Source organism: Cupressus sempervirens, chromosome 5 (genome assembly GCF_028749045.1).
Source record: "Cupressus sempervirens isolate cs-2001-9-10 chromosome 5, ASM2874904v1, whole genome shotgun sequence".
Classification (NCBI taxonomy): Eukaryota; Viridiplantae; Streptophyta; class Pinopsida; order Cupressales; family Cupressaceae; genus Cupressus; species Cupressus sempervirens.
The window spans coordinates 90391975-90403182 of record NC_143122.1 but is presented as its reverse complement, the minus strand read 5'-3'; the positions used below and the strand labels follow the sequence as shown (position 1 = coordinate 90403182).

The window sequence follows — 11208 nt, the reverse complement described above, 5'->3', positions numbered from 1 at the left end:
GTCTTATATCTTGAAATGTATCAGCTTAGCCTCCATGTCACTCTTCTTGAATGTAAGTATAATCTCTATGCAATTGGAAAAGTACACAGTATAATTCATAAATTAAATATAATAATAATAAAGACCGGAAATCCATTCTAGATATATGAATATATTAAATTGTTTTACCTATCCTATAAACACAAACTAAATCTACAAAGAATTCTCGCCATCGCATATGAATAAACGGAGTGACAGACTGAAAATGTTCTGACAGCGCTCTGAATCGAGAGTCATTCGATAAAGAAAACAAAATTTTCACAAAATCTTCACTGTATAATTTTCCCCCTTGGATCGAGGGAGGGAGGAATGGCTTCAGCAGTGGGGGAAACGGAAGGTCAGCGGGTCGAAACTGGGCACCAAGATGTGGTTCACGACACAGCAATCGACTACTATGGTAAGCGCATGGCCACCTGCTCCTCAGATCGAAGCATCAAAGTCTTTGGTCTCAGCGGATCCGATTCGCCCACACTACTCGCCACTCTTTCCGGTCACCAAGGCCCCGTCTGGCAGGTCGGATGGGCACATCCAAAGTTCGGATCTTTGCTCGCCTCCTGCTCATATGACCGTCGCGTGATCGTCTGGCGCGAGAGCGGCACTCAGGGGAACGAGTGGTCGCAGTATCAAGTCTTCACTGATCACAATGCCTCCGTCAATTCTATCTCCTGGGCGCCACACGAGTTGGGCCTCTGCCTCGCCTCTGGTTCTTCTGACGGATCCATTACGGTATATACCGGGCGGGATGACGGACAATGGGACAAAACCAAGATAGATCAAGCCCACCAGGTCGGTTTTTTGCCCTCAATTGGTGAACTCCTCTTCCTTTTGACAATTTTTTTTGTCATTTTCGCAGAATGTTAGGGTTTATATGGTTTGTACGAAATGTTTGGTTATTAGCTTCGAGGAACAGGAAGGGAGGCAAAATTTTATAGCAAAATTGTAGATATTTAAGTTTTTTCATTTGTGTAGTGCATGGGTTTAAATCCTCTCCAGACTTCCCTTGCTTCAGTCAAATTTTTGCCATTGTTGATTTTACAAGATATTAGAGATCGTATGGTTTGTTCAAAATGTTTGGCTATTTCCTTCGATGTAAAGAAATGAAGCGAATTTCATTTTCGAACGGTATAAATTCAAGTATTTTAATGTATGTATCGCATATGTTTACATCTTTCCAAGATTCCTCTTGCTTCTGCCCATTTTTTGTCAATGTTGATTATTCAGAATATTAGGGTTTTTTTGTTTACATAAAATAATTGGCTATTTTCTTCGAGGAAACAATTTTTAGTTGCAAAATGGTGGGTATTTAAGTTTTTTTCTTTATGTAGTGCATAAGTTTATATCTTCTCTAGTTAAATTAGCACCGGGACAAAAAAAATCATTGATTACAGAAATCCTAACGTTATTGTTCATGATTACCCTAATCAATGACATAAATTAAAATCGTGCTATAGTTTCCGAAATGACTTTCGCGTCTCCTTGATTCTAAAGGGAAGATGGTTGAAAAAATACAAGACTAAATGTTGTGAGATGAAATTCCATATTGCAATTGCGCATTCGCCAGCAGTAAAGCATCCATGGCATTGATGTTCTTTTTTTTTCCTCTAACTAAGATGTTCGGTTGGTGAAAAATAGTCACTGTTGCATGTAATTTTTGTTTAAAGTACTCAATTGATGAAAAATAGTCACTGTTACATTTTTTTTTCGTTTTTTAAAAATTTGTTCTGTACAAATGTTTATTTTATTTTTGTTTGCCCAAGAGTTTTATGAATATTTAAATTTGGTGATCATTAGCCACTAAAATTTTCTCAATACCAGGTTGGTGTCACTGCAGTTTCATGGGCGCCTGCATTGGTTCCTGGATCTATGGTAGGGCAGACTAAAGATCCTATCCAGAAGCTGGTCTCTGGTGGCTGTGACAACACGGCTAAGGTATGGAAATTTTATAATGGTTCCTGGAAGCTGGATTCCTTTCCTGCTCTGCAAATGCATACCGATTGGGTGCGTGATGTGGCCTGGGCGCCCAATTTAGGGCTTCCCAAAAGCACTATTGCAAGCTGTTCCCAGGATGGGACTGTGGTCATATGGACTCAGGGGAAGGAGGGAGACAAATGGGAGGGTAAGGTTTTAAATGATTTTAAGACCCCTGTGTGGAGGGTCAGTTGGTCATTAACTGGAAACATATTGGCGGTTGCTGATGGGAATAACAATGTGACCCTCTGGAAGGAAGCAGTGGATGGGGAGTGGAATCAGGTCACCACAGTACAGTAATTGAATTCAGGTTTCTTGAGTTTGTTGTGATCTGAGATCTCTTTTCATAGCAGGTCGAATTGAAATTTTTTTATAGGAATGTTTTTCGTCCTAGTAAAAATATCTTGGAATAGGCTGGGAGTTTCATTAATTTGGCAGATTTTTTCCCTTAAACTCTGAATCGATTTACATGTGTATAGAAGCTTGGAGTATCGCAATAATTTCTCAACTATGGAAAATGGAACATTCAGCATTCTTTCACTTACGTGAAATTTTGCCTTCTTGCTAATGGTAGTCAATTTGATGCATGGAAAATTTGTATAAACTTATTTTCAGTTCTGCAGAAAACATTCAGTTACAATGAGATAACTGTTTTAATTATTGTTTAGATTTTTGTTCCCATCCTGCCAATATGAAGTTCTTTTTCTGGTAAGATTCAAACTGGAACCACCATATTCTTTGGCTAGAATGGTTTATTTATACTATGACATTGTAAACTAGCCTTTTCCCACAAATTGCAGCATATACAGCATTTGAGATATTCTTATTTGCATATATATCACCACCACACCATGTACTCAATACAAGAGAACATAAGATATACATAAAAGTATTTGCAGAATTACCAAATAATGGTTTAGCAATGTCTAAAAGTCCTCACATGAGCACATTTTTCAGAAGAAAGTGCTAGCAAATAATTCAAGGTTATGGTACCAGAAGTATTTAACAGCTTTGCAAATGCCAGAGTCTGCATGAATTAATAACCCCGTTGATGATACTAAATAGCTTCAAAAGATGGAAGTAGCTTCTATGCCAGTAAAGATTCGTCTGTTTTATCTTCCTGCAGGCACGCACCTTGAGGTGAGACATGATATATAGGGTTCAATCCAATACCCATTTAGATAGGGTATGTCCTTTTGCCAATTACACGGAGGTGATTGAATCAGAATTTTGAAATTCACAAAAGGGGAACTGGATAAATATAACGATGAGACCTATTAGACATGATTTTTAGACTTGGTTAGTTTTTCAACGTAAGCTATTGATGTTTATAATGTTTTAATGACTTATATACAAGGTGGTAGGCTAATTTGTCTGTCTTCAATTTCCTGGTATGAAGCGCAGAAATTGGTTCCCCACAGTGTGGAAATGTGTAGAAAGTGTCCCCAATTGCTGGAATTGTCCTTTCTGCATTTCCTGTTTGGAAAATCTTAAACTGTAACTATCCCTTCCACTTAAAAGGAAAGTAAAAATTTAAAAACAAATGAAAAGGTTTTTAAACACGTGGTGGTTGTGGATTTCACTGTGATAGCCGAACCTTGTTCTGATTCAGATTTGGGGACTTTGCAAAATTTTATGGGGCAGAATCTGGTACTGCAGGTATATATTTAGACATTTTACTATATGTGTGTGTGTGTTTGCATTTTTATTCATAGATTCATACATGTAATATTTCAATGTTCATTCACCATTGGTTCAGAACTTCAAACATATAATAATAATAAGAAGTTAGAAGCATGATTCTCATAAAATGATAAATCCAAATTGCCATTGTATGAGTATATCATATTCTTACTTTGCAAAAGTGTCAAAATGCCATTATATGATGAACAAAGCAAAAATTGTGAGAAATGCTTGAGAGATGAATGAATGACCATCAAATTTTCAGCATCTGAGTCAGACTTATCTACCAATTGAGAACATTAACAATAAACCAACTGATGGTTTAAATTAAAATGTAAAATTCTGACAGTTAAATTTAGCATTTAGTTTTTTTTTTGTTCAAATTTTATGTTTTATAGTATATGTTTGATATTTTTTCTGTATTTTTACTGTGGAGGAAACTCCGTAGTTAAGCGCGCTCAGGCTGGAGTAGTACTGGGATGGGTGACCTCCCGGGAAGTCCCGGTGCTTCACCCCTGTGAGCATCACCTAGATCCAATGAGTGCTAAGTGTTCCATTTATTCTCATGAGAGATGGATTCATGTTGAATCACTACTCATGAAACATGGGTCATCGAGTTTGACTCAAAATCACACAGTTAAATCCTGATATTCACATCACAATTTGACTAACTGTGGAAATCATCTCCTACTTATCAATTACTTCCTAGTTTTAGTTTATAAATTACATAAGATTATATTTTATTGTTTTTTAATTTTAATTTTTAATATTAAGAATGTCAATGAGGGGGAGCAGTGGCTAATCATCCACTATGGGATTATGATTGTTTTTTAGCTTAGATAATGATTCTCTCTAGGAACTCCTGGATACTGGTGCTGATACATTCTGGTTCTTGGATAGCTTGGATTTTCCCCGGATGCGCAAAAAAGGTGAGTCGGTAATAGTTAACAATGTTCTATTTGCATAAATGAAGTTCGAGATGCTTACATTAACCATATTTGAAGCATGCAAGTCAAACAATTTTCCAATGAGTTTGGGCTGCCCAGTGTAGTGTATGAGAGAATACCCTACATTTGCACAACCATGTCTCTATAAGACACATCCCTTTTGGTATTAGAGTGTGAAAGCTGCAATGAGGCACCTGCCAATATTAGCCCTATCTTGATCCCTATAGCTTGATATCATTCTAGCTCATTTGGTCAAGGCTCAACAATGTTTCACATTGCGGGAGAAAACGAGCCATCGCCTTCATGTATGTGGCCTGAAAAGTTGAGGACAAAGTTTGAATTTGAGGGTAGTTCCACTTCACCAAGACGACCCTAAAAAAATAAGTTGCCGATGTTGGTTCTGATGCTGATGCGGATGCAAGAATCGAATGCACAGATTTTTTTTTTTTGGATTTGGGATGTGTCTATATATATGCAAAAAAAAAATGCAAGAAATGTACAAAACTAAATCATTCGATTGTGGGTTTGGAATCAAAAAGTTCACGTACCTCAGCTACCTAAGTTAGGCCTTAAAAGCCCAACAAGCCTGGACATTAATACATTTTGAAGGACAATCACTTCAGACGCATCTTTTTACAAATAATGCGTTGGGAGTGAAAGGCGATTCCTTACCTCAGAATAGAAGGCTCCACAATTTGAAATGGTGGGACAGCTCAAAAGAATAAAAAAAAACATTTGAAAACTACATCTGACATGCATAAATCAGATGGAAAACCTAATTTTCATCAGACAGTTGGGATGCATTCCTGCATCTCCAAACAATGATATAACAGTTCATTTGGATAGACTTGACTGCCCAGGTATACAGTCAATTTGTGACTTTCTTGATCTGGCCTCAGGACCTGCTTTTGATTAACAGTAGAAATATTTAAATCAACAACTCCAGAACTCCGCAGATTGGTCAAAGATTGTTGCCAAGAATTAGAAAAGATAAAATTAAATGCACAAAATCACTTACAGCCATTACAGACAGTTGAATTCTCTGCAGCCATCGCATATACATCCTTAGAACAGTATCTCATACCTAAGAGTATAATTTGTGGTATGCCATCTGTCTTGGCCAGAAATAAAACTCTTTGCATGGGTAACCTCAACTTGTAAGGCGAACCCCTCATAATCAAAGCCTTATAGTTCAGAAAAATCCATGGGCCAACAGGATGCCCAAAAAAGCGCCTCCGCAGGCATCCACTGGCCCGGGTGGCACTTCCTGGGCGCATCTGGGGAGAATCCAAGCCATCAAAGAACCAGAACGCATCAGCACCAGTATCTGGGAGTTCCTAGAGAGAATCATTATCTAAGCTTAAAAGCAATGATAATCCCATAGTGGATGATTAGCCACTGCTCCCCCTCATTGACTTCTTAATATAAAAAATGAAAATTAAAAAACAAAAAAATATAATCTTATGTAATTTAAAAACTAAAACTAGGAAGTAATTGTACAAAATAAAATTTAAATATAAAAAATACAGAAAAAATATCAAACATATACTGTAAAACATAAAATTTGAACAAAAACAAATAAACCTAAATGCTAAATTTAACTGGTAGAATTTTATGTTTTAATTTAAACCATCAGTTGTTTTATTGTTAATGTTCTCAATTGGTAGATAAGTCTGACTTAGAGGCTGAAAATTGAAACTGTTTTTTAATAATTAACATTGAAAACCCATGAGGACGACTAATATTTTGTAATATTTTAATATCAGGTTAATCTGAGTTTAAATTACAGACCTGGTCAGATGAATACAGACATAAGTAGAAAAATCACTGAATTACAATGATGATAGAACCTACCTGAAATTACTTGGTCACTGCTTTAAAACTATCTAATTCATCTCTCCATTTCCTCCAATTCTACCGCTCCTTTCAAGTTTTCCATGGTTGTAGTGAAATCTACATTACTGGGTCCCTCTGATAGGCCTCGGATACTGATTCTGGTACGATCCGGATCCTGATTCTGCTCAGATCCCACTCGGATTCCAGTCTGGAGTCCTGCAAAAATTCAGGCAGAATCCGTAGGAATCCATGAGAATCCAGGCATGTGGGTGCCCAAAACCAGGTTAGACAAGCCAAATTTTATTCTTTTTTAAACTAAAAAGCCTCTAAATCTTAATTCAACCAATAAAGCATACATTTGGTCATTTGATGGCCATTCATTCATCTCTCAAGCATTTTTCACCATTTCTGCTGTGTTCATCATATGATGGCATTTTGGCACTTTTGCAAAGTAAGAATACGATATACTCAATACAATGGCAATTTGGATTTATCATTTTATGAGAATCACGTGGTGTAGGAGCACTCACATAAAGATTAAGATTGTACATGTTGCTACATTTCAGAGTCTGTCATTAGGATAAGATCTTTTCTTGAGATTTGTTCAGAGCATTGTGGGGTCATTCTTCTCTATTCTATATTGATCTAGAATATTTTGTAAGCCGTTTTGGCAATAAGTCTTTTTGGGTTGGTTTTCTTATTTTGTAATAATTTAGAATGTTTCGTAGACCGTCCTAGCAAGTATAAATAGAGTTTTTAGGTTTAGGTTTAGTCAAGTTTTTGGATACGAAGTTATGGGGAGAAGAAATCTTTAGGAGAGCAAGTGTATATACTGTTCATTTGATGAATCAATTAGAAGAATATTGTTATCTATCTCTTTCTGGTGCTGATTTTTTTTGTTTTAGCTTCCGTTGAGTTTATCTCTGCATCATTGTTGGTATTAGAGCTCAGGGAAAACTCTTGAGGCAATTGGATTTTATGTGTGGATTAGAGTTAGAAGCTGAAACATCAAACATGGTCACCAATGCTGAATTGGCAAAGAAGATGCAAGAACATGAGAAAACCAATAAGTGGTTATTGGATGAATTTGAAAAGCTGAAGGGCCAAATGGAAAAGAGAGCAAAGGTTTCCTCAGAGCAAGAGGAAGAAGGGAAAGAAGAGGATACCCCTGAGCAGGAGGTGGTTAACTTACTTGCAGACCAGAGATACTTCATAGAAGCCCTTTAAAGAGTTGGCAAGAAAGATGCCAAAGTTGACCTACCCATCTTCTTGGGAAAGATGGATGCTGATGCTATTGTGGATTGGATAGAAGCCTTGAACAACCTTTTTGAATGTGAAAATATAGCAGAAAAGGACAAGGTAAAAATTGTCAAGTCAAAGTTGAAGGGACCAAACCTCACTTGGTGGAATTTCACCCAAGGAGAAGGGGTCAAAGGAGGTAAGAACATGATAACTTCATGGGAAAGGATGTGTGCCAAGGTGAGAGAAACATACTTACCTGAGGATTATGAAATCCAACTTCATTGAAGGAGACAAAGATTAAGACAAAAGAAGCTAGATGTCACAACTCATATTGAAGAATTCCAAAAATTATGGCAAAGCAAAGTGAATGTGAAAGTGTAAAAGTTGCTAGATATCTCAATGGATTGAGATTGAACATTCAAGAAGAACTTAATTTATTGTGTTCTGATACAGTACATAAATGTTATAAACTAGCGTTGAAGGTGGAAGCCAAATTGAAAAAAGGCAAGAACAAAATAGTAGAGGAAGAAGAAGAAATCAAAGGGGAAGAGGAAATTTCCAAGGAAGAGGACAAAACCATGAAGATCATAAGGAGATAAAGCAAAAAACCAGTTAAAGCGAAGGAAATTTCAGAGGTAATTTCAGAGGTAGAAGAGGCAATTCAAGAGGTGGATTTGGTGGTAGAAGGGCAAGCTCAATCATTTGTTTCAATTGCAATAAGGAGGGACATTATGCATCTAGGTGTTTGGATAGAGCTAGTTCAAGTTCACAAGGTGAAAGAACACATTTGGTAGAAGATGATGAATACCAAGAGAAGGAGATGGCCGACTCAGATAGTGTACTTGAAAGAGGAGAAAGTTTAATGATGAAAAGAACGCTTTTGAAAGTGCCTACTACCATGGAACCACCACAAAGGAAAACTATCTTTAGGATTGCTTGCCGTCATTATTGACTCAGGATCTACTAAGAATTTAGTTTCTCTTGAGATGGTTTAGAAGTTAAAACTTAGGAGAATACCTCATCCTTTTCTTTATAAGGTTTCATGGCTAACAAAGGGTCAACAAACTCTTGTAAATGAGCAAGCATGGGTTGATTTTCGGATTGGAAAGTATAAGGATATAATTTTGTGGGATATAGTTGACATGGATGCATGCCACCTATTATTTGGTAGGCCCTAGCATTATGATTTGCAGGCACAACATGATGGAAAACTCAATATATACACCATTAAGAAGGATGGAAAGGTGATTAAATTGATTCCATTTGCTGATCATGAAGACGTGGAAAAAAATAAAGAGAGGGAAGCCAAAATTATGATGGTTGATCAAAATGAATTTTTACGGGACATGAAGGATGAACCTAAGCCTTGTTTTCTTTTGATGCCTAACCCACAACCACAAGAACCCGTTGGAAATGATAGAAATGAGGCTGAAACAAAGAAGACAATTTCTAATGAACTGAGAACTTTTGGATAAGTATGAAGGTTTGATTTTAGAAGGTATGCCAAAGTCTTTACCACCTATACGGGACATTAGTCATTGTATTGATTTCATTCCTGGAGCTACTTTACCCAATAAGGCTACATACAAGATGACACCTCAACAAAATGAGGAGATTGCTAGACAAGTAAAGGAGTTACTTGATTCTGACTTGATTACGAAGAGCTTAAGCCCATGTGTTGTACCTGCTGTTTTGGCACCCAAGAAGGAAGGAACCTAGAGGTTGTGTGTTGATTCTAGAGCCATTGATAAGATTACAATCATATATAGGTTTCCAATGCTAAGAATTGAAGATTTGCTTGATTGTTTGGGAGGTGCAAATTATTTCTCCAAGATTGACTTAAAATGTGGGTACCATCAAAGAAGGATAAGAGCTGGAGATGAGTGGAAGATAACATTCAAAACTAATGATGGATTATATGAATGGAAGGTAATGCCATTTGGACTCTCTAATGCTCCTAGTACCTTCATGAGAATTATGAATGAAATACTCAAAGACTTCAATGACAAGTTCATCATAGTATATTTAGATGAAATATTAATTTTCAGCAAGAAAAAGGAAGAACACCTAGAGCACATTGACATGGTTTTGAGAAGACTTCATGAGGAGAAATTGGTACTAAACTTGGAAAAGTGTTTTTTCATGCAAGAGGAGCTGACATATCTTGTTTTGTGATCTCTCAAGGTAGCTTGAAGATGGATAAAGATAAGGTAAATGCTATACTATCCTGGTCACTCCCAAAAACAGTTGCAGATGTTAGAAGCTTTCATGGTCTTGCTATATTTTATGGGAAATTCATAAGAAATTTCAGTCATATATGTGCTCCTATGTTAGAAACTATTAAAGGAAGAAGGAAGTGTAAGTTTGCATGGAGTCAATCAACAAATGAAGCTTTTGAATTGCTTAAGAAAAAGGTTAGTGAGCAATCAATTTTTTCTTTACCTGATTTTAACAAAGTTTTCCAAGTAGAATGTTATGCTAGCAAGGTTGCTACAGGGGCAATTCTTAGTCAAGAAGGAAAACCAGTGACTTTCTCAAGTGAAAAGCTCAATGAAGCCAAGCAGAAATAGTCTTCATATGACCTATAAATGTATGCATTGGTTCAAGCTCTCAAAATGTGGATGTAATGTCCCCATCTTTTTAGCAACTAAATGGAGTTCTTAGCCTTCACGTTCCCCAAAGGCTAAGTGGAGCAGTTAATTTCCTATAAAGTTATTAAATAAATTAAAAATTAAAAAGTGACTTTATATTTAATTAATTAAATTAATTATTGTATATTACAAGGGAGAAGCTTCTACAGTGTGTATAAATTATTGGAAAGGGGGAAGCCTCTAGTAATTTAATTTTCTAGAAGCATAATTAATTATTGTATTGCAAGGGAGGAGTCTCTAGAGAGTGCATTAATTATTGGAAGGGGGAAGCTTCTAGTACTTGCAATTAATTAATATTTGATTTCCTTCTAGAAGAGTGTAGGAAAAGTATAAATAGAGGTGGGAGCTTCATTGTTTAGCATCAGATTATTGTATCGGATGATTGTGAATTGTATTTGATAAAAGCTTGGACGTCTGAGTTAGAGATTTGGTCTTGGCATTAGAAGATGTTCATCCTCTCTTGTAACATTCTAGACGTCATTCCCTTGGGGTTTGGCCTTTGGAATACATTACTATGTATTTGATTTTATCACTTTGAGAACTAACATTATTTCAGCAGTGGTTCAATCTTCAATTTGCATAAATTCCTTCTTGCTCATGTTATGTGGATTGAAACCTATGCAAAGACATTAAAATCACTTTCAACAATTGGTTTAGTTCTTGGGCATTTCTAGGGTGCACATTATAGTGGTATCAAAGTTGTTTCTAGGGTATCCATTACAGTGGTATCAAAGCTTGTGTGCAGAGTGTTTCAAGAAGTTATAACTAGGGTGCCCATTACAGATCAGATTATTGTGAATTGCATTTGATAAGAGCTTGGAGCTTGTTCTTGGCATTAGAGG

The 11208-nt window shown here is 36.5% G+C and overlaps 1 protein-coding gene across 1 annotated transcript; it reads left to right on the top strand.

Moving 5' to 3' along the window:
- Positions 1-207: 207 nt before the first annotated feature.
- Positions 208-2575, top strand: LOC149554694 (protein transport protein SEC13 homolog A-like). The gene is made up of 2 exons (XM_089828744.1): positions 208-825; positions 1855-2575. The coding sequence occupies exons 1-2, from the start codon at positions 349-351 to the stop codon at positions 2305-2307; spliced, it is 930 nt and encodes a 309-aa protein (XP_089684870.1). The 5' UTR covers positions 208-348; the 3' UTR covers positions 2308-2575.
- Positions 2576-11208: the final 8633 nt, after the last annotated feature.